Here is a 24,516-nt window from a genome sequence, read left to right as displayed (position 1 = left end):
TTGTACAATGGATCATCTGTCCACTGACCAGGAGGTTTCTTCAAGAATGTTTGAGAGGTTGCTATTCCACCTTCTATCAAAACATCAAAGAAGGAACTGGTCCTTTTTGTCACAAGGTCCTCCAACTTGAGGTGTTCCCCTTTATCCTTGATCTGCAGCCGCCGAGGACAGTCAGGTAATTGTGGACGCTGTAGGTTCTGGACCATCTTTTCCTTTGTTAGCGTTAGGGTTAGTTTTCCTAACAGTGCGATTCAAAGAGTTCCCTGTGATCATGAGGCAAAACGTGTAACTATTTGGCAACCATATATACATATATAATGTATATATATATTATAGGGACATGCTTGGGTTGACCTCTAAATATCCACAAATCGAGCTCAAATTCCACACATGTGTAATTTAACCCTAGTGGACAAAAATAAGGTATGTGGAGAAATAATTTGACCAACATCATTTTTTTTTTTACTGTAACAGTTTGGACCACCCTAATGGAATGGTCCAGAATTATAAAATATAAATTAAAATAAGTGGATGTATAATGATTGTGCTGTATTGTAGCAAAACAACTCACCTTATTACTGAATTTAAAATTAATATATAATGTTTCAAAAAATTAACACATGATGTTGCAAATGGAGACTCCTGCATGAACGCTGGCACGGATTTTATGTTCGGACTTCCGTATTGTCCGAATGGTTGATTCATTCACACCATATTGCCCGGCCAAAGATGAAGCAGAAACTGGGGATAATTTATTCAGGAAATTAAGTCATTTCTCCATGGTCATTGTTTTCCTCTTCTTCTTCTCGAGTTGATTGAATCACATGGTTTTGGGAGCCATAATGATCGATGGGTTGGATAAATCTAAATTTAAAAAGTTCACTTGCACTTAAATCCACACACTGTGCAACAGCAGCCACGTTAACCAACTACTGCAGCTACTGGATTCCTCTGCCACTGATTCAAGTGCAGGCGCACAACTCACAAGTGTACGAAGCTTATGGTGCGGTACTATATTTTGCTATATTTTTAATACAACCCTTTCTCTTTGCTGATGTTATGAGTTTGCAGAGTTGCAGAGAGAAAATGTTATGCTTTCACTGGGCGCACGCACGCACGCACGCACACACACTGTATGAGTGCTTGGCCGATATTGGCAATCCTTCAGGAATCGAGAGGTTGGAGTCAGTGTGATTACCGACTGACATTATGTCAGGTTGTACTTCATACAACCCAAAATCTTTGAGTAGCTTTCACCCTTGTCTTGGGGGAATTTCAATTAACAAATTATAAAAACAACATTACATTATAGACGTTTCAGGGAGATGTGCATAAACACTAATATTTATGGACAGCTGCCAATTGTCATGTGATGGATGGAAAAAAAAATTAGCTCTGTAATTTATAAAACACGTTAATATGTCAAACGCTTCAGAAATTGGGTATTATCGAATATGTTTTACTTTGTAAACCTTTGTAAATCATGTACCTCTTCCTTGTAGCAACTGCTGACTGTACATCCCAATCGGAACACAAACTGTACCGCTTTCGACTATAAAGCTCTCAGCAAGTGGTATAAGTACTCAAGCAAGCACTCCAATTAAATGATTGATAAGGAACGGCTGGCCAGGCTGGGACTGCATACCAAATAGGATCTCTTTAACTTTAAAGCTTGTCTTCACCGCACCTGTCACAGTTAAATAAATTAAATTAATTTGTTCAAATAATGACTTCATCCACAAGAGTTGCTGTTTAATGTAGAACAACCCTGGAGACATCGCAAAGTTTATTCACCCATGAAATAGAAATTGCAGATAATCCGCCATGTTGCCTGCTCGTCTGTATAAGCATCGCGTGGTACATAATTTGTGGTGTGCGCAAACGTTATACCTTTATTTTAACACATCTGTTTTTCACCAGATTTGCTTCGATTACCTGTATAGCACCTCACTAAACCTCTGAAAATATAGACACAGATCTGGCAGATGCTATGGATAAGCATTTTCTCTGGGGGACAGGGCGTGATATCAAGCACTGAATGCATTACATCATATATAGCTCAATGAATCTGGTTAATTTTGGCACATTCTTCAATCTTTTGTTCACTCAATATAATTCTCCAAACAGTAGAAAAAGACAAGTTTAATCCTTTGGAAATTTCACATTTTCTTGTGTATATATGGAGTAGAAGGGACCACAGACTTGCTTGCTTAAAGTAAATAGGTATATCGGCTTAGTTATAAGACTCGTTATTTCTTTAAATTATCAGATTTCACTTCAGTTTTTGACACTGATTTAGTCCAGATGATATCCGATCCTCAAAACTGAAATAATATTTCAATGATATACTTTAATTAGTCCGTGAGAGTAGATTGTGGAAAATCACATAATATAGTACTTGTAATCACTCCAAGCTCTGAATTTGAAAACTAAAGCATTTATAAAAGCGATGTAGACAGCGTTTTGTAGCTATGATGAAGAGGAATTTGATAATATGAGTGAGGAAAGTGAAAAAAAATACTTCATCGTTAAGAAATCGTTGCGGCCTGTTCTATGTCAAGGCATGGTTGAGCAGGCCAAAAAACATGGCGGCTTCAGACCCCAGCGAGGTTACCTAGTATATGCCTTGAGACCCCGTAGAGAGTGGTGACTGAGGATGTGCCTGATAAAGGATATAATTATATAAGGCTGTTAATTATCTTCAAAAGGGGTGTTTTAATTAACCCAAACAACCAATTTTCACTCTTGCACTTCCTTGGAGCTCCCTTAGTATGCATGCAAGGTTTAAGGCTGCTAGGTTTAATGGTTTTGGAGTTATGGAGGAGACATACATACACTGACATTTATTAGTATATACATGTATATATATATATATATATATATATATATATATATATATATATATATATATATATATATATATATATATATATATATATATATATATATATATGCAAGCTGGAGTACTCTGCGTTGCCCAGGGAAAAAAATATAGGAATAAGAAAGGGGTAAACTGTCGTACTTAATATATATCACATTTATATATCACATTTAATTTGGACATATTTCACATTTCTTTGTCGTTGTCAGCATTCGTCATCATTGCTCATGAGGCTGTCACGGAGGTTGTCATAGTTATCAGCCAGCAAGTTATTTTGCTCCAGGTGGATAAAGCCCAGTTGCTCTGTCTCGATCTTGCAGTAGACATTGACCAGAAACTGCTGAAAGAGTCATCACATCTGCAGTATGTGGTTGCCCTCTCTCACCATGATGTGGTAGTACTGCAACTGTGTGAGTTTTCGTCCATCCTGTCCAGTAGTAGTCCTGGCCACCAGATGGATGATGTAGCCATCTGTTCCATATGAGAACACTATGGGATACTGGCGTGCATCATAAGATGCATGCAGCTCACTGATCCTTTTAAGTTCCTCAACGCAAAGTCTGAGGACAATGTCTCTGGGTTCTTTTGGCTTATTGTCCATTGGGATGGTGACTTCTAGTGCAGACTGGGCGTTGCAGTGGCGTGTGTGCTCTCCTTGTGGTCGGTTGTTCTCTCTGATGATGACCTGGCGCTCTTCAGAGTTGCCTCCTTCTGCAAGTACATGTCTTGCAGTCTTGAGCTCATGGACCAGATGGTTATTCTTGTGAAACCACTTTATGAGCACCTCAAGGATGTGTGGTTTGAGGCCGCTGTGGTTCCTGGCAGCCAGGTCATTGGTGTGTGAGTCCAGGAAGTAGGCCTGTAGGAACTTTGGCTGGCCATCTTCAGGCGGAAGCAAGCTGCCAATGCGGTGGAACACTTGACCTTGGATCCAGAAGCTCGGGTTCCAGCCCTGGACTTCAGCTTCCTTGTGCCCGAAGCTCGTCATCGCAAAGCTGCCATTATACATCTGAATGTTGTCAAGGAAGTGTTTGCTGAGGGGACCTTAACCTGAGAGAAGTTCCTTCAGCAAGGGAGGAAGGGCAGGAGAGGACTCAAGGCCGACCTTGCCATCGCTGCAGCACACACCCTTGGTCTCTCCCTTGAACTTGTAAGCAGAGCAGTGGGTGCAGACGTGGTCCATTCAGCCGATGTCTGCATGAGTTGTTGGGTCAGCCGGATCATACGTGAATGCCACCCTGTTGGCATTGTTGTGCTTTTGTGCCCTGGGGTCAGTGCTCGTGCTTCTGCAGTGCGGTGACGCATTGCCTCAAGTCTTGCATCACACTCTTCCTCAGTGTCATTTGCTCGCCGCTGTTGTTGCCGATGAACCTGTTCATTTAGCCTGGCTGATCGCTCCTCTTCAGTCTCCTTTTGTCACTGCTGCTGTTGCCGCTGTACCTGTTCATTTAGCCTGGCATCTTGCTCCTCTTCAGTCTGCTGTTTTCTCTTAGTGTGTTTTCGCTTAGCTGCAGCTGCCTTGGGACCAATGGAGCTCTTCCTTTTTTGGGGCATCTAAAATCAGAAAGTCAAATTTTTCATCAGAAACTTTGTAAACGTTCACCGGTCTGTCCATCCACTGGTCCGTCTTTGTCTTATTTTGATCAGGTTGTGAATAAAAAAAGTCGTGACTCGGAAAATCAAACAATTGCGGCAGAAAAATTGAAACGGCCAAAAAAAAAAATCGGCAAATTTGTTTTTTCTGTTTTTTAAACATCTAAGATGTGCTGATTCTGAATATGCCTTTAGTTTTGTTCTATGATGCGTAGTTCTCAAGTTATGAGAGGACAAACAAACATACACAACTAATATATATATATATATATATATATATATATATATATATATATATATATATATATATATATATATATATATATATATATATATATATAATCACATTGTAAATGTTCAATAGGTATAGTTGATGAGATAAGAATATAATAAAATAATAAAATAAAATAAAATGGAATAGAAATAGACAAAGAAATTTCAACAAAATCATCGGTTCGCTTTATCGATTATTTACGCTTCGCTTGCCACACTCGTGTAAATACAAAACTCAGCCTCGCATTGGGGAGCTTTTGTCGCATTTGATCCAGCACGTAAATACGAAACTCTCCTTTGCATTGGGGTGGCTTTGTTACATTTGATCCAGCGCATAAATGTGAAACACCCTCGCATTGGGGAGGTTTTGGTACATTTCATCCAACATGTAAATGTGAAACTTACCTTTGCATTGGGGAGGTTTTTCTCGCATTTGATCCAGCATGTCTATTCGAAACTCACCCACTTGTTGGGGAGGTTTTCTCGGAATTTGATCCAGCGCATAATTGTGAAACCGCGGTCGGGAAAGCTGTGTTGTAGGAGCTTTGACTATAGGAGAATCTGCTCCATTAGAGATAAAGATATTGCTCTGACGAGGGGGTGAACACCATAAACATCTCATTGCTTCACATGGCCATTGGTGCACCCTCAGCCAAAGTCATGTTGATTTCATCCATTGTTCTACTTCCTCGCCGACGCAGATCAGATTGACACCAGTCTTCACTATTTTAAGACTAGCTCTTCATTATGTTGCCTAAAAGTTTACAGTCTATCAAAGTGGAGTAGGATTGAGGATACCATTTAAGGCAATGGCTTCTTGACTTGGAGGTAATCTTGGAGCCATTCAAGCAGACCATCCTGAATGCCGTCATCATGAAGAAAATACCCTGTATCCGCTCTCAACCCGTTTCATTGCTGAAACCTTCCGTTATCATATGCTCTCCTATGGTTATACCACACCTTTACCTATTAAATCTGGTTTAATCTCACTTGGAGCGGTAGTTGCACTTCTTTCAGATATAACCATCGCTACCTCGTACTCCATGCCCTGTCCAATAGAATGGTGCAGACGTAAATTTTAGCTTTCTAGCCTTGCTTTTATTCCCTATCCACTGTAAGATCGGTCCTTCGCGGACAGGGTGTCGCATCACAAAGTGGGCCATCCCCAAGATGGATGTTAATCTGGGTGTCCTGTCTGCAAGCATTAGTTGGTGGACGTTTAATATCCCACTGTGTTTTTTGGCGATGAATCGGAGAGTTATCTCTGGCTCACTGAACAAATTACAAATTGCAGCCAAAAGCGAACATCAGGCCTGGCGAGCCAGTTTCTGGAATGAACTTGTGCCTAAACTTTTTCCCGACCAACCCTGCAAGGAGGTGGGGATAATCATGGCTATTAAAATGGTAGTGGCCTAAGTAGTTTGTAGTCTATGCCCTCATATGTGACAGATGTGGAGCTAACAATAGTTCAGAGATATGCCTTTGAGCTGTTTACCCTAGGTTAGATTCTTATATTGACTGTGTTACCCTGGTACGTTGCACGCAGGTTGTTGCATCAATGAGTATGCAGTCCTTCAGACAGGTGTTTAGCCAGGGTCCTGTCCATCAGAATTTTCTGGTGATCTTAAACTTCCCACAACATCTTTCATAAGAGTGGGCCATTATGTGCTGGTACTGTGGACAAGTTCCGTATTATTGCCCAAATTTTGAGGGGACACCACATCAGCAGCACATTCCAAGAAATAATGCAACTAGCAGACACACACTATGTACTGGGTGCTTAACCATTAATTTCCCAGCAGTAGTTCGAGAAAGATTTTGTAATTTTTCATCGTGCTAGTGATAGTTCACCTACTTACTCTTCACGAAGGACACCGTGGGGTTTTTCACATACATAAACTAATGCCAGCAGACGGGAGGCCTGTTTAATGTCCATCCGAGGGATGGCACACACATTGACGAATCGCCCTGCCTGTGAAACACCAGGATGGCACTTTATAACTAGGTTGGAATTCAAACCCAGGCTAGACAGCTTAGAGGCGAGTGTGCATATCTCTAGGCCGCCCTGGAGTCCCTTTATAGAGAGAGTAGCGACAACTTACGATTTGACGCCATTTTGAGTCCATTCAGTGCGGTGCGCGTGCGGAGCCGCCGTATGGCGCTAGTGCATTGAACCGTGTATTCCATTATGTTCTCTATGTATGAGAAATGGGAATGGTCTTTTCCATGTTGATAATGAACAAATTATGTGAAGATGACGAAATAGAAGATTTATGACAACTAAGAGCCATATATGATAAAGAAGAAATTCACAGAGCTGTTTGTGATTTAACAGTCACAGACATTTAGAACCATGACAAAGAAGGAATGAACTGGACAAGTACACGTGCTGCTTATTTCAGCCTCATTTTAATTTCAAGGAGGCGAGAGCGAGACTCGAACTCTCACCTCCCTGCTTATACATGTACATGTACATTTTAACTTCGGCTTTAGTGGACAGAAAGTTTCGAAATAATGTTAATAACATAAGCCGAAGGTGAAAGCCATTCCCGACCATTCTACACTCAGAAGTTAGATGGGCTCCCTACTATGCTTCTATGGGGTGGTCGACCTGTTTAGTATCCTGAGATCTGGCAATCTACACCCACATCAATAGATTTTAAATATTTGCTATAACCGACTCTTAAAAGCTAGGGTTCGGGTTTAGGGTTAGAGTTAGATTTAGGTGTAGGGCCAGGTTTAGGGTTAGGGTTAGGGTCAGAATTAGGGTTAGTGTTGACCCTAACCCTGCCTTTGAAGAGTGGGCCGTGTTAGCCCATATACGTTCTCCGTTCATTCGTCTTTGTTTTGACTTTAGTTCGACTTTGATTTTGAGTCCCAAAATTGTGGAGGGTGCAGTCAGTGATGTGAGCTGGTCTTACACACACACACACACACACACACACACACACACACACACACACACACACACACACACACACACACACACACACACACACACACACACACACACACACACACACACACACACACACACTGCCAAGAATAAACATGGTAACTTTGAAAAAATCCATTACTTTTTCGCATCCATCAAACATGGTTGTGGCGGACTTGGGATCCTAGGGTCCTGAGTTAAAATCCTGTTCCGCCGTTGAATTAATGCCAGCTGGGGTTGACTCAGCCTGTCATCATTCCGAAGTCGACAAAATGAGTACCAGCTTGCTGGGATGATTGAGCCATTCAAGTATCCTGTGTTGGAGTGGTGACCCGTCCAGGATTGTGCCCAATAGCCCAGGAGACTGCTCCGGCAGCACCGACGCTCTGTACAGAGTATGGTCCCAATGTATGGGATGGAAACACGGTTGATGAAAGACCTTTGTTGTTGTGGTTGTTGTTGGTATTGTTGCTGTTTCAAGGTGCTCTATTGTGCCATTCATATTTCTAATCTCATTCCTTCCTTGTCCACAGCTTATGTTCCTGGGTATGATGGCCCTGGAACTCAAGGACCGCCCGGACCACCTGGTGCACGTGGCCAACAAGGATATCCCGGAGAAAGAGGTTTTAAAGGTACATCCTTCATTCCTTCTACCACTTTGCTGAAACTCTTTTCCATCATTCTGTACATGTCAAACTCTCTTACATTGGTGAAAGAGAAATGTGCAAGAAAATCAGTAGCGTCACTTAAATTAGGCGTCAAAAGCTTGTCACACCATCAACACTCATGTCATATCCTTAGTCCTGTTACTCTGAGTGTCTGTGGGCATCGTGTGACTGATCTGAGATCACTGGCTTTCAGGAAGCAAGGGAGAGCATTGCATACACTGTTCTATCAATGGTGGGAGACCTCCTGGGAGACCAGGTCCACCCGGACCACCTGGACCACAAGGATTTCCTGGTAAGTTCCTGTAATCATCGACGTGTTGGAGTACAGTAGTTTTAGTCATTCTGCTCTTCTTGGCACAGTATAATTCTGCAACCCACCTTGTGCTCCAAAGCATCAGTGGTCGCAGACGGACATTGGCATTCACTGGTGCACAGTGCGTACACCTGTACATTTACTGTGTACGCCCGGTGGAGAATGTAAGCCTGTGTTAAATGAGCCAACGGGAGAAATAATAATCGGTTAATAAAGTGACAAATGAAGGAAACGACTGGCAAAAGAGGGCAATGCTTTCGAAACCACGGACAAAGCTGGACAAAACCCAGAAGGTTCTTGATAATGAGCTGTATATAAAGTTTTGGTATTTCCAGAACAGTTCACTATTACAGAGGTGACCTCTTAGAGATGAATGAAGATGAGAAATATTGGAATTAAAATACTGGATGGTGTAGGTGAACAAAAAAACCCCCAGAAAAGTTACATTTATTTATTTATTTATTTGTTTGTTTGTTTGTAGACATAGTCGAGCTCCATTATATTTGTATACATTTATTTATTTGTGGAAGAGCTAGTACAAATACTGAACAGATCAGGATATAACAGGACAAAAGCAACAGCAGAGAGAGGAGTGGGGGTGGGGGGGGACACCAACAGCGGAGTTGAAGGCCAATATAGAGGGAGACTGACAAACAATGAGTGTGGGGAGGAATGATGGGCAATAAATTACAGATTGGGTGGACAGGATGGATACAGAAGGAAACTCTCAGTCAGGGAAAACTGGAGATTTGGAAATAGGAGGACTTGGGGGTTTGGATGGGGTTAACAAGGAGAAAAAATATCATGGCTTTTGATTGGGGGTGATCTGAGATGGTGATGAACGGCTGTCTTGAAGATCTGGAGGGAATAATGAGATTGACTGGAGGGAGAATGAGATTGAAGAGAACGTGGAAATTGGTTCCATTTTAAAAAAAAAAATTCTTTTTGACTACATCTGTGAGAGAGTCAACAACGGAGCAACTCGTATTTCACATTTTCACATCCATTCTGTCACCGTCTTTTTTTTTGTCATGTCTTCTCACGTAAACACTCCGCGTGTATGTGTTGTACTGTGGCACACCATTCATTTCTCTGTAGGTGTGATGAGACTGCCACTTGGTGTCATCCATCCATCCATTGGAACCAGACTCTGTGCAGAGCGTTGGTGCTGCCTAAGCAGTCTCCTTGGCCATTGGACACAATCCTGGATGGGTCGCCACTCCGACACAGTACACCAGCAAGCTGGCACTCATTTTGCTGACCTCAGCAAGATAACAGGCTGAGTCAACCCCACCTGGTATTGATTCAACAGCCAAGTGGGATTTGAACTCAGGATCCTAGGATCCCAAGCCCACCACCTTAACTGTTAAGCCAACACCAGGCATACATTTGGTGTCAGCTGACGTCAAAATACCATTGAAGCAACCAAAGAAAATGAGGTCCAGCGATTGAAATTTCATCTGCCAAGCGAGGGTCTCCACAAGAGATGTATGTTCTGTGCTCCACATAGCCGTCACACGTTCTCCTGGAAGCACTTCTGTTTACCTGTCACCTGATACTCTATTTTGATCAAATCCAATGATTTTCCGAGGCAGCACCAGTGAGACTCGCTGAAGTTGCGCTGGACACGGTGGTCGAAATGCTCCTTCTGTTGAGCATAATGGGATGTGCCGTATGGTGGCCCGGTAGATGTTACTCGCCCGGATGAAAGACCAAAGTTGTGGTTCCATGATCTCTGCAAAGGCCACCTGCTATCTTTTAGGAATATCCACAGCAAGATGTAAGGAGACTGTGTCAAAACATGCTGTCTGGAGCAGATGTTGAGCTCAAGTGCTCGATCGGTAGAACTATTACTCAACGCAGCACAAAACATCGAGGGATCTGTCAGCCATCACCCAGCCCCCATTGATGATGTTTCCCTTCAACCTCCTACGCGTGTTCGCCAACGCAGAGCTCGTATCGGTTTAATGAGCCGCATGCTACGATGTAGAAAGCTCAACACAATCTGAAACACGTATCGACGTCCTGCAAGTAACACTCGGCGAAGACTCCAGTTTGATCAAATCAAATGATTTGCCGAGGCAACACCGATGAAACACCTTCAATGCGGTTGGAGACGGAGCTGATAACCTTTTCTTCCATACAGCACGGCAAGCAACATCATAACCACACAGATTTAGCGGTGACAGATTTAGGATTCATCGGCCACACAAAATAAGATGAAGTTGAAGAAGAAGGATTCATCCGGCGAGGAGGTTTTCCATCAAAGCAGATGTCGCAGCAGACCTTTCCGTTTCATCACGAGTGCTGGGCTGTTCTCAACTCTGTATCAACTCCATCACGTCCTGGTTTTATTATTGTTTTTTTTTATCTTCCTGATGTAGATTCTCTCTCTCTCTCTCTCTCTCTCTCTCTCTCTCTCTCTCTCTCTCTCTCTCTCTCTCTCTCTCTCTCTCTCTCTCTCTCTCTCTCTCTCTCTCTCTCTCTCTCTCTCTCTCTCTGCATAATTTTAATCTCAATTTATTTATCCAAGCCAAAAGTGGGACAAAAATCCCCTTGTTTTTTATTTTTTGGTTTTGCTTATAAAAGTTCAGCGCATGGAAGAGCGAGGCAACAGAGGATAGGAATCAAAGCACTGAGAGTGGGGGGGGGAGTGGAGCAATGCTAAGAAATGATACACAGATAAAGCAACAGGAGATGGAGGAGAAAGAAGATGGAGTAGCAAACTGCAACAAAAAAAAATTGGAGTAGAAAAGCTCACAGGTAAGGGATGAAGGACGATTGAAGCGGTGATAAAACTGCATACTTCAAGTCCTGGAGGGAAGAGTGGGATTGAACAGAGTGAGGAATGAGATTCCAGAAGTTGAAGAAAAGAGGAACAAAGGAGGGCGGTGTGAGCCTTGATTTTGGGAGTTCCGCAAGGATTCATGGGCTCGCTGGAAGAACAGGATTCATCTTCGAGAGGGGGGATAAAAGAGCAGAGTGAGACCCAAGGAGAGGTGGTGGAAAACCGAGGTCACCATCCATTTGTGATGAGGGACAAGCAGGCCCTATGCTTCTGATTCTGGTCTGTGCTTCCCCTCTCTCTGTAACAAAACATCGTATCCGACTTTAAGCATCAGTTAAGGATGGTCACACGCAAATTGTTGGGGGGGTTTTTGTCATACAAAATTTGGGCTCATGGAGGACCAGGAGACAGGTGGCAGTTGGGTGACGGGTGGATGCAACAAGCGAGGGAATGAATCAATAGGAAAAGTGGAGAGAAAAAGGGAGGAAACATAGTAACCTGCAAGTAAGATGGTTGGGTTAGGACGGGGGTAGAAAAGAGTTCTGGTGGGAATGGGGGGTTGGGGGGGATGACATAACAGGGTTGTGTATTGCCAACTTGAACCTCTTTAGGGAAGAGTGTAATTGAACCACTTACGGAAGGCATTTCTATAAATGGGGAAAAAAGGTTATGAATCAAGGAGTTTGGGTCGGCAGCAAACCTGGATTATTGGAGTTTAATCAGGCAGGTGTTGATGGGAAACCATACATGATCTCGAGCAGCTGGCTCAGCTCAGATGGCTAAGAGAGAGGGAGAGAGAGAGAGAGAGAGAGAGACAGAGATTGCAGAGAGAGAGAATGTACAGAGAGAGAGAGAGAGAGAGAGAGAGAGAGAGAGAGAGAGAGAGAGAGAGAGAGAGAGAGAGAGAGAGAGAGAGAGAGAGAGAGAGAGAGAGAGAGAGAGAGGGAGGGAGGAGGAGTGGAGGAAAGGCTGTGAAAAAGAGAGGCCACCAACCTACCTGTGATGTGAGAAAAACAAGCCTTGTGCTTCTGATTTATCATGGGAGATGCCAATAATGTGCATAGTCTTTGATTCTACAGAATGAAAGTTAAGACCAATTATGAAGCGGGCAAGCCCAAAGGGGAGAACAGCACTCTATGTAGCTGCAGCCAAAGAGGTGTATAAGCCTGGTGGCTTGGGATCTTAGGGTCCTGCGTTCGAGCTCCGTTTTTCCACTGAATTAACACCAGGTGGGATTGACTCAGCCTGTCATCTTTTCGAGGTCGGAAAATGAGTACCGATGTCCTGGTATAGAGGCACAGCATCAGCAGCATAGTTGCGCACCAACAAAATGATAGCTACCCGGCAGCCAAGCTGCCGTATGCGAGGAGAAGGATAAGAATAAAAGACTGTGAGTAGTTCTGATTATTCAAGGAATGAATTGAAACGGCAGAGGATGCCCAGTCTGCCGATGGCTTTTGAGGCCGGTGTTTCGAAATGATCAGCCCAGGAAGAGTCGGCGCTGAAGGTAAGGCCGAGAAGTTCAAGAGACTGAACCTCTGTCAGTGGCTGACCGTGTAAATAGAGAGGTGGGTTCACCTGATATTACTTCTTGAGTGACAGGGTGAGACGGGATGGAAAAACTTGTTTTCGCTCCATGTTTTATCCAACAACCACCTCTTCTCTGTCCAACTCTCGGTGAGGCTTAACCCCATTCCCTCAGCCCTTTCCATTCTGCCACTCATCCATCACTTGTGATGTCCTTGCACCCCTCCCCCTCTCCTGTTCCCCTTTGAGACCCTTGGGAAATTGCTGCCTTCTGTTGTTTCGTTCAACAACGAGTAGATTTCTGCATCGATAGATTTCGTCCACAAATACCTCCAAAAACTTGTGATTGGTTTGAAAGTTTTCAGGAGGCATTTGCAAACCTTTAGTCTGCAGGATAAAAATGGATCGTACATGACTTTACACATTGATTAATCTCGACTCTGAGGGTAAGCACTCAGGTATGTGTTGTTTCTCCACAGGAACACCTGGAGTTTCTGGGATAAAGGGAGACACTGGTCCCATTGGATTCCCTGGTGGTCCAGGCTTGCCTGTAAGTTGTGTTTTACCACCGTTACCAAAGTGGATGGAGGTTATGTTTTCACCCTGGCTTGTCTGTCTGTCTGTCTGTCTGTCTGTCTGTAAGTGATTGTTCACCATTGGGTGATGGGGCCAAAAACTATGTACAGCATGATATCTCAAAAGGTTGCGGACAAGTTATGACAAAACTCGGTGGGTGAGTTGGTTCGGTGACGAGAACAAGCTGATTCGATTTTGGTTCAGGTCTGAATGCAGATCCGGCCTGTCAGTGGGATACAAAACGTGAACTGTTCAGCCTGGCAGAGGTATGCGCTCTCCAGAGTGCCGTTCTAATTGTTTTTGTGAATGACGTGTTCATGTTTTCTAATAACCATGGAGCTCGGTCAGGCTGTCGGCAATTTCCACCGTGGTCTTTCTTTGCGATGTCAGGCCAGCCTGAAAGGATGACTGAATATGCATTTCTCCTGCAGGGACGACCAGGCAACCCTGGATCAATGGGTATGAGGGGACAAAAGGGCGAACCTGGAGATGCCCAAGGAGGATATGCAATGAAGGGTGAGAAAGGCGAGCCAGGACAAACTGGCATACGAGGACTACCGGGTCTCAATGGACTTCAAGGATCGGATGGCTTGCCTGGGCTTCCTGGTCTGAAAGGCGATCCCGTAAGTCCAGAGGCCTGTAACTTGTGCCAGTTGTGATTTGTTTTTGGAAAGAGCTCATGGTTTGGAGGCAAGTTTATGTACTTTTCTTTAAGATCTCAAATCTGAACCGTCATAACCTCCTTCGGTAGAGATCCATGTTTCCTTATAAATATGCTTGAATTATTGTTTCTCATTTGATGACTCCTCTTTTTGTCCTTTTTTTTTTTTAAACATCCTATGACCTGAAATACCACATCTATAATGTAGTCATCGTTGCATATCCATTGTTTTTATACCAAATAAATTTGAGTTCTGGCTTGACTCTACATGTTGAGCTTCTACATCATAACCTGACATCTATAGCGCAAACTGGTCACGTTAGTTGTCAGATGAAGTGCTTGTATTGCCTCCACTTTCCATCACCTCTTTTTCTCTGCCCTCCATTCTGTTTGTTCTTTTCATACCATCTGCACTTCCACAACTTATGGCCTCTGGTATTATTGGCTCAACAATAGCATGGACAACAATAGCAAATAGAAAGAGGAGAGAGGTCAGAGCAAGGGTAGTGAGGAGGGAGCAAGGAGGGAGGAGGGGTGGCGGAGCTAGGAGGGGGTCAGGAAGGGGTGAGCTCGGAAGGGGGGAAGAGCGAGGAAGGGGGGTGGGGAGAGCGAGGAAGGGGGGTGGGGAGAGCGACGCCTCACTAAACATCACTAGACACTCTGGGAGGGGGTGGGAGCAATGAGGATGGGGGCGAGAGGAGGGGAAAGTGGGGAGGGGGAGTGTGTTTGGGAGGGGTTCTTGACATGCATTTGGTAGTGAGACTTGTGGAGAAGGGAGGGGTTGAACAGGATTGAACAAAATTGGGTATGTTAAAACAGCACGTTAATACAACACACAGAAACTGCCGGGAGATGTCCATGGTGGGTGGAGAGGGGAGGGGAGGGGAGAGGGATAGAGGTGGGGTGGAGAGGAGTGGGAGAGAGAGAGGGAGAGGGGTGGGAGAGAGAGGGAGAGGGGTGGGAGAGAGAGGGAGAGGGTGGGAGAGAGAGAGGGAGAGGGGTGGGAGAGAGAGGGAGAGGGGTGGGAGAGAGAGGGAGAGGGGTGGGAGAGGGAGAGGGGTGGGAGAGAGAGAGGGAGAGGGGTGGGAGAGAGAGGGAGAGGGGTGGGAGAGAGAGGGAGAGGGGAGGTAGAGAGAGAGGAAGAGGGGTGGGAGAGAGAGAGGGAGAGGGGTAGAAGAGAGAGGGGGAGAGGGGTGGGAGAGGGAGCGGGAGACGGGGGGTATGAGAGAGAGAAAGGAGAGAGAGAGAGTGTGTTAGGAGAGAAAGAGAGGGAAGGGAGAGAGGAGGAGAAGGAATAATGGAGGAAGATGTGAGGGGAGGAACAAGTTCCTTCTGTATCTATCCTGTCCACTCAATAGCTGGGTCAGGATTCAAACACAGGCTGGATAGCTTCGAGCGAGCTTGCCTACCTCTTGGCTATGCTGCTGTGATGTGGCGATTCATTGCTTTGTAACAACTAAAACCATTTTTTTACTCATTGTAATCATCTAATTTTCTTTGCCTTCCTCACTCCGGAAATGTCCCCACGGAGAACCGCGCCATGGTATCGCCATCGAAGCTTGAAGAGTGCTCGCCAAGCAGCTTAACCACTCAAGCAAGCACTCCATTGAAACAGTTGAAAAAACTTTAAAAAACGAAACGTTTAGTGTGTTTTTACATGTATCTATCTATATATGCCGAAGTGACAGGTCATATAATGAAAGAAGATCATACAAAAATAGGATGTCATGTAAAATAGCATTGCACATTTTCAGTGAGCCAACCACCACCTGACGCACCACACGATAACGTTGGTCAAATGCAGGCGAGTGGGCCCTGAACTTTGTTCAAGTCAATCGATATATTCAGTGACAGTGCAAATATTGTAGAGCGCTCACAAAGTGGCTTAAGAGCTCAAGCAAGCACTCCAATAAAACGGTTGATAAGGAATGGCTGGCTTGGTAAGCAATTAGCGATCACCGAACGGTCATATAAACACCATGCACCCGGAATTTCAGGCAATGTCCAATTTGGACAAATGAGCACTTTTTTGTACAATCGGAACCACTGCTGAAGTCAATTAAGAATTTTGAATTCTAAAATTAGGCTTAGATTAAGAGATTCTAGAGGTTATGGCATGTGCAGAAATGAAACAAAGCTTTGAACACGGGCGTCTCCGGGCGTTTAAAAGCATTGCAATGTATCCAGGGATTCGTAGCTATGATGAACGTGCATTCAATAATATGAGTGAGGAAAGTGAAGAAAAAAACGAGATCTTGAAGAAACTGTTGTGGCCTGTTCCAAGTCGAGGCATGATTGAGCAGGCCCAAAAAAATGCCGAATTAAGACGCCAGCAAGCTGACGAAGGGGTTGACTAAGGATGAAAATTTGGTAAAGGATAATTTAATAAGGTCATTAATTATCTTCAAAAGTGGTGTTTTTAATTAACCCAAATGCCCAATTTTCACTCATGCACTTCTTTGGAGTTCCCTTAGGATACAGGCAAAGTTTCAGGCTGCTAGGTTTCATGGTTTTGGAGTTATGGAGGAGACACACACACACACACACACACACACACACACACACACACACTGACACACTGATACACCGACATTTATTATTATCGAAGATAGATAGATTTCCTCCTCCACCGAAGGTGAACGGAGGTTACGTTTTCATCCCTGTTGGTTTGTCTGTTTGTTTGTCTCTTAGTGTGTTTGTCTTTGAACAGAATATCTCAAAAAGTTGTGGACACATTTGGACGAAATTTTCTCGACAGGTTTGGTGTGTGACAAGGACGAATTGATTCGGTCTTGGTGAAGATCCAGATCTGGGTCCAGATGCCATAATTTATTATCGTGGGGCAACTTAACTAAATATAGCATAACAATTGTGCATTTTGTGAGGAAAGCACTAAATTTGGCACACTAGTAACCTTACATATTATGAACATATTTGGATATTGGGCCATCTCAAAATTTTTGATGGCAGTGGAAAATGGCTGCCACAGCCATCAGCGGCTGAATTTGAGATGGCCCAATATCCAAATATGTTCATAATATGATAGGCTGCTAGTGTGCCAAATTTGGTGCTTTTCTCACAAAATGCACAATTGTTATGCTAAGTTGCCACACTATTAAGCGATTCTTCACCATTGAGGGCTAGGGCCAAAAAAAACGATATCTAGCATGATATATTAAAAAGTTGTTGTAGGATTTGGACGAAACTTTGGTGGACAGGTTGGATGTGTGACAAAGCCGAAGGGATTCGATTTTGGTGAAGATCCAGATCCGGATGTGAGAATTTTTTGAGTGATTCTTCAACATTGAGTGATGAGGCTAAAAATGATATATTGCGCGATATCTGAAAAAGTTATGCACAGATTCAACCGAAACTTGGTGGACAGGTTGGATGTTTGACAATGATGAATTGCTTCGATTTTGGTGAAGATCCAAATGTGGATCCGGATATAATATTTTTTTATTTTTTTTTTAAGTGATTATTTTCCATTGAGAGATCGAGCCAAAAATGATATATAGCATGATATCTCAAAAAGTTGCGAATGAGTTATGACAAAACTTGGTGGATGAGTTACTTAGGTGACAAGAACAAGCCGATGAGATTTTGATTAAGGTCCGGATCCAGATCCAGTCTATCAATGGTATACAAAACGTAAACTGCTCAACCTCGCGGAGGTATGCACTCTACCGGTTGCCATTCTAGTTCTCACTTGCAAACAGCAGTGGTCAATGCATGAGAATGTTGATCGAGGGTGAGATACGTCTTTGCTCATCTTACATTAGTACTTCAAAAGTTAACCAAAGGCTATAGCAGGCTTTCATATAAACAGTTTAATATTGAAAATACTGTGGTTGCAAGAACTATAAATTGTTCCAGGTCTTGTTCAATACATATTGATGTGTAGGCTTTCTATTGCAAAACAAATTTATTCGGACAATCAGTAGGGTTTCCTCTTATGATACCACGCTAGGACCGAGTTCAGCTGAATTGAGCTGAGCTAGGTTGGGTTAGCTGTCTTGCCTGCGTTTGAATCTCAAACCAGCTATAAACTGCCATCCTGGAGTTTCGCCAGCAAGGACATTCATCAATGTGTGTGCTGTCCATCTGGTGTACGTTGAACTGGGCGTTCCCATCTTCCGGCATTAGTTGGTGGATGTTAAAAATCCCACAGTGTCATTTGTGAAGAGTAGGCAAGCTATGGTACTTTAGCAAAGCTGATGCTTTGTATAGACTATGGTACATGATGAGGATGATGATTAAAATAATGGGTTGAGGTGAGTCATGCCTATGCTCTAACAAGTAGCTTTTGGGTTTAACACTGGTGACTTTATGCTCAATATTAGGCTTTTTGACTCCCCCCCCCACTCTCCCCTTATATTATAAGCAATACTCATATTGTATACCATCTGCCATTGTTAACTTCTCATACAGGTAAAATATCTCCAAGGCCAGAAGCTCCTCCGATGTGCTCGTCATCACATGAAACATGATAATCAAAGGATATGACATCATATGCAATTTTCTTCTGACCCCAACTATATCGAACCACACTCCTTAAATCTGAGCCTTGTGCCTAACAAACATGCATCTCGGGCCCGGGTCCATTCTACTTGGCCCGGCTCTTGTTCTGTGTGAGAAAAGGCATTTGACACCGATTTCTACATTTTGATATTCTTAACAACAGATTATCAAACATCTACAATCATCTTTGCACTTCTATCATTAACCCTTTGTTTTTTGTGCATTACATTGACCTCATTTTCTGGAACTGCATTATTGAGGTTGTGTTTCATTCCTCTTGCGATGTTCTTTAGGCCCCCTATGGTGGTAAAGGCGAGCGGGGGTTCCCCGGGAATACAGGACCTCCAGGCCTTCCTGGAGAAAGAGGATCAGATGGGCCTCCGGGTTCTGGTTTTCCGGGACCTCCCGGCATGAAGGGTGTTCCGGGTATACCTGGAGCTCGTGGTCCTGTTGGGGATCGTGGTGAGTCCTGCAGAATGCTAGTTTCTTACACACTGTGCAAAATGCTTTGTGACTTGAAAATGGAAAATATCAATTGCCATCTAGCTGAAAGTCTCCTTTACGAAAGATCTACTCTACCGGTCTAAGGTTTTAGAACACCCCCATTTTTCCAGTTTTTACTGAAATTTAAGCAGTTTAATGTTAGAATGTACTCTGAAATTAAAGCATAGAACAAATAAACAATTGCAGATAAGAAAAGAAATCATGGAATCGTTTTGTTGATCAAAATTTAATCTAAATTTTTGACTCATCAAAGCAGCCACCTTTTGCAGATATAACAGCCGAACAGACTCGTGGCATTCTTTCCGCAATGGAAATCAAATATTCTTCGGAAAGTTCTTCCCAACACTGTTGCAGAAGTTCCCACTCATGTGTTGCACTTGTAGGTTGCTTTGCTTTCACCCTTCTGTCCAGTTCATCCCAAACCAGCTCGATGAGGTTCAAGTCTGGAGACTGTGCTGGCCATTCCATAATTTGAAGCCTACCGTCTTGTTCTTTTCTTCAAAGGTTGTTCTGACATAGCCTGGAGGTATGTTTTGGGTCGTTATCTTGCTGTAGGATGAACCCCTGACCGACTAGGCAGAGACCAGAGGGTATTGCATGGTGCTGCAAAATGCTGTGGTAGCCCTTTTGGTTCAGGGTGCCAGTCACTCTGTGCAAGTCGCCGACTCTGGATCCAGCAAAAGAGCCCCAGATCATCTCGCTTCCTCCTCTATGTTTGACAGTTGGTGTCACACACTGAGGAACCAACCTTTTGCCTACTCGACGGCGTACAAAAACCCTGTGTGATGAACCGAATATTTCAAATTTTGATTCATCGGTCCATAAGACCTTCTTCCAGTTTTCAGTAATCCACTGGTGGTGCTTCATTACCCAGGCAAGCCTCTTTTTCTTATTTTGCCATCTTCGCAATGGCTTTCTTACTGCCACTCGACCTGTCAAACCTGCAGCTAGAAGTCTTCTCTTCACAGTTGAAACTGAGACTTCCTTATTTCGACCAGTGTTACGCTGTGCTTGAAGCTGCTGTCCTGTGAGCCACCTATCACACAAGCTGTTCACTCTCAGAAACTTGTCTTCTGATTGTGTTGTGGCTTTGGATCTGCCAGACCTCTTCCTGTCAGAGTTTCCTCCAGTTTCCAAGTGCCTTTTGATGGTGCAGGAAACTGTACTCACTGACACCTTGGCCTCTTTGCAATTTCTCTAAAGGAAAGATCTACACTTTTAAGGGTTATAATGGTCTGTCTGTCTTCCTTTGTTAATTGTCTTTTTCTCACCATTATGATAGCAATATACTACTTCTTGCAGTGCAGTATTGTCCAAATAATGCTTCAGAGGGTGTAGCAATACACTTTGATCCAACACTGCTTTTATACAGACAGAGGGTTTGTAACTAATCAACAAAAGTTGGGACACCTGTTTTAATTGTTTGCATCAACTTTCAAGGCTTAATTTACTTCCATTGCTGCAGAACAGCTGCAGTTGCTCACCCATTACTTGTTCCCTGAAAAGGGCCTTTTTGAACAACTCTGAAATTTCCATTATTTTTCACTTTTTGGTAACCTAAACTTTTTTTAACCTCTGGCAGTTTACCGCTTAGCTTTGTACCATTTCAGGTTATTCACTGGACTTGAACTGCTTAAATTTCAGTGAAAAACTGAAAAATTGGGGTGTTCTAAAACTTTTGACTGGTGGAGTAAATGTGCACTACACCTCAAGGACAGACATAGTTTTGACATAAATCGAGAAAGAAACTGAAAAATGCAAATGCAATGTGTAGGAATGCCTCTGATTTGCATCTAGTCAAACAATAATGAGTGTTTAATTGCAAAATAAGTTGATAAACAAAGCAAAAGAAGACTGTGGAAGAACAAAAGAAGAATTTTGTCTTTCAGTACCGAACAGGAATAACCGCACCGTGGTCACAACCTCCGACAAAATCCGGCAACAGGCCGATTGGGAAACGTGCATTTATAGCACTATTAAAAGATGAACTCGACACCTCTCATCCATGTCAGCCTCTGCCACAGTGATGTCAGAAGGAGCTGATTTGTCACAAGGTCACGGATTGCTTAACTCCAATAATGGGGCTGTTCAAAAATTACGTAATGCTATTTTTTTTTTTTAAGGAGGCATGTTCCATGATGAGGCTGATGAGCCTGATTAAACCTGATGAATAATTTTTATTCAACGTTGATTACACTTTTCGGGGTCCCTCATCGTGAGTAACAATCGACCCAACCAAAGCCAATGGAAATCTGATGAAACAAAAAACCCTGGAAGTGTATAATCAGCAGAGGCCTACAAGCCTGATGTCTTCGGCCCACCGGAAAATCAATATGGCAGCCATATTATTTTGGCTGGGTGCCATGATGAGTGGAGTTAAGCAACAAATATGGGTGGTGTCTGGAAGCTGTCTGACCAATGGGTGAACATTTCAAAAATTGACTGCCAAAAGAACCACAGCACCAACAGCAACAATAACAACAATGCAGTGCTCTTGTAAACTTATGACACATCACAAGTAAAAAGAACGACACGTCGGGAGGCGGACAAATACTTCCAGGCTATTTGTTGAACAGTGCCACCAAACTGCACATATTAAAAAATGTCAAGGACAACTTTACCGCCATTAACCTGTCGACAGACATTGGGTGAATGATTTGAGAGTCGGTGGACATGTTGTGTGCTAATTTCATTTGAAAGGTCTCGTGCCGATCCCATTCGCCAAATCATCTTGAAGGACAAGTCATTTGCTAATTATATTGGGTGTGTGATCTCAGTGGACATGACATGAGCTGATGTCATTGGGTCGTAGATCTAGGTGGACGAGTCACATGCTGATCTCAGTTGCTCTAACTTTCACTGTTTGTTATTTGAGTGGGAGCAAAATGGAAAGTGATTAAATGGGAGAAAAGTAAAAAAATCTCAATTTCATATCGGGAGTCAACCGTAGGTGCAATCGAGTGGCACAGCGTAGAATGAACGATTGGTAGCATCGTACTCTTCAGATTAAAACACAGGCATAACCCTGAAAGACATTGGAATTGAAGAAAGATGATTTGTAATACTTTTTTTTAAAGAAGCTGGTTTTCACCATGAAAGCTCCATTTTTCTTGAGCAGAGAACTGACTACATTGAACAGGCAACCACTCTCATAATCCGGAAATATATCTGTGTTTTTGATAAGGGACACAATCACAATAACAAATCTATTTCAACAATTCTCAACAACTTGGGTCCACTTACTTCAAACTTGTCTCAAACACTTGGATTTTATTTTACTTTGGAGTACAGAGGTTTTCATATCAGGGCAATACTTCTATTATGTCAGAAAAGTAGATCAAAAGCCCTACTATGACCTTTTTCTATTTCCCACCTCCAAAGTTTAAAAAAAGTTTTTGGTGTGTTCCACATTCAACAGGGTTGAAAGGAGAACCGGGGCCAGCGTCACCAGACTCTGGACTTCCAGGCCGACCAGGCCCACCTGGTCCTCCAGGTGCCCATGGACCCCCAGGTAAGAGGAGATGTGCAGTAATCAGGATAAACAAAAGAATGGCATTTTTTTCTGCCTCCTCTGTTTCATCACTTTGCACATCATCACAAATGTTTGTCACACTAATTTACTCTCTCTCTCTCTCTCTCTCTCTCTCTCTCTCTCTCTCTCTCTCTCTCTCTCTCTCTCTCTCTCTCTCTCTCTCTCTCTCTCTCTCTCTCTCTCTCTCTCTCTCTCTCTCTCTCTCTCTCTCTCTCTCTCTCTCTCTCTCTCTCTCTCTCTCTCTCTCTCTCTCTCTCTCTCTCTCTCTCTCTCTCTCTCTCTCTCTCTCTCTCTCTCTCTCTCTCTCTCTCTCTCTCTCTCTCTCTCTCTCTCTCTCTCTCTCTCTCTCTCTCTCTCTCTCTCTCTCTCTCTCTCTCTCCACATTGTCACAAATCTTTGGAGGCATAATTTACAGTCTTGCAATTCTGCTTACAGAATCTAAATTTACTTCCAATTCCTCTTTTTTCCGGTCGGGCATCAGCCAAGCCGAAAGTTGACATTTCTCAAAGCATTCGCCATGATGGCATTCAGGGAGTGGTGCTTCAAGCTTCAACTGGCACAGAGTTGTTGTTGTTGTTTGACATTTCCATGCTATCAAATGCCAATACCCGTCTTTGATTGGTATATTTCCGAATTACAATTATTTGAGAGTTGATTTCCAGCATTTTAAAAGATGTGCCTTCCTGAAGTTGTAACAATGGATGAAATCAACAGGGCATTGATTGAGGTGTGATAACCACTGTAGGAAGCAAGGAGAAGCTGACGTTTCGACTGTTAATCCATTGTCAGAGCAAACGAGAGAGAGAAGGGATAGGGGTGAGGTTAATATAGGCTGAGGTTGAGTCAGAGTTGTGTGGGTCAGAGGGTGGGGTGACAATGACTGATTTTGGGTTCAGGGGTTAAAGCAGCAAGGGGACTGGGATTGGAAGAAAAGTTAAACTAATTGAAATAATTAAGGAAGTGATGGAAGATTAGATAAATAAACTAAAGCAACTTTGAAAAGTGATACAAATAGAAACTAGAAAGCATATGAAAATGCAAACCCATCCACTTTTATACTCGGACTTCTTCTTCCACATGCTCAACGGTTGACCTTTTGTCCAAGTTATTAATTTGTCTTCTCCATATTCTGATAATGAAGCTTTGGTGAAAATTTGATGACAAAAGCTCAAAAAACGTTACTGCCCAGACAGACACACAGAAACGCATGCACACAGAAGTGATTGCAAAACCCCATCTCCCGCTGTGTGGGGGACAGGCTAATAATAATTAAAATAATAATAATACAGTATTATGAGTTCCTTCTAATAAGGTAAGAACAACACTTTTCATCATCATTATGGCAAAACAACATGTTTAACAAGGATAATTCCAATTCAACACAGGAGGAGGCCATTATTCTCATCAATGCTTGCGCGAGTGTTAGCAACATGTGCTTGTTTGTCTGTGCTCTATGCTTTTTTCAAATGCTGAGCATCAAGCAAGGAAGCAGCACATACCATTTTTTTTCAATCTTTGGTATAACTCAGCTGGGAGTTTATACCTACCAACCTCCCAGACTCAGAACAGATGCTCTCGCCATTATACCACCAAGTCTGCTTTTCAAACTCACATATAGTCCAAGGAATAATAATAATAAAATGTCAAAACTTGACATGAAAGAGAGAGAAAATTAGGAGCAAAGGGAATTGGAGAGAAACGAGAACAGGATAGATGAAAGGAAGAGTGAAGAAGATTGAGAAGA

General features: G+C 43.1%; 1 protein-coding gene across 1 annotated transcript in view; it reads left to right on the top strand.

The window, feature by feature from the left end:
- LOC147009591 (uncharacterized) overlaps window positions 1-24,516 on the top strand; it is a 218,144-nt gene that overhangs the window by 128,117 nt on the left and 65,511 nt on the right. Inside the window, exons 22-27 of the mRNA XM_085862393.1 lie at window positions 8,216-8,314; window positions 8,544-8,642; window positions 13,458-13,528; window positions 13,986-14,177; window positions 19,030-19,198; window positions 22,659-22,751. Coding sequence (XP_085718519.1) covers window positions 8,216-8,314; window positions 8,544-8,642; window positions 13,458-13,528; window positions 13,986-14,177; window positions 19,030-19,198; window positions 22,659-22,751 — 723 coding nt within the window. The remainder of the gene's footprint in view (window positions 1-8,215; window positions 8,315-8,543; window positions 8,643-13,457; window positions 13,529-13,985; window positions 14,178-19,029; window positions 19,199-22,658; window positions 22,752-24,516) is intronic.

This window comes from Eptatretus burgeri, chromosome 17 (genome assembly GCF_056783735.1).
Source record: "Eptatretus burgeri isolate ZD-2024b chromosome 17, Ebu_testis_v1, whole genome shotgun sequence".
NCBI classification, from domain to species: Eukaryota; Metazoa; Chordata; class Myxini; order Myxiniformes; family Myxinidae; genus Eptatretus; species Eptatretus burgeri.
The sequence above is the reverse complement of the archived record's forward strand: the minus strand, read 5'-3'. Positions and strand labels throughout refer to the sequence as shown.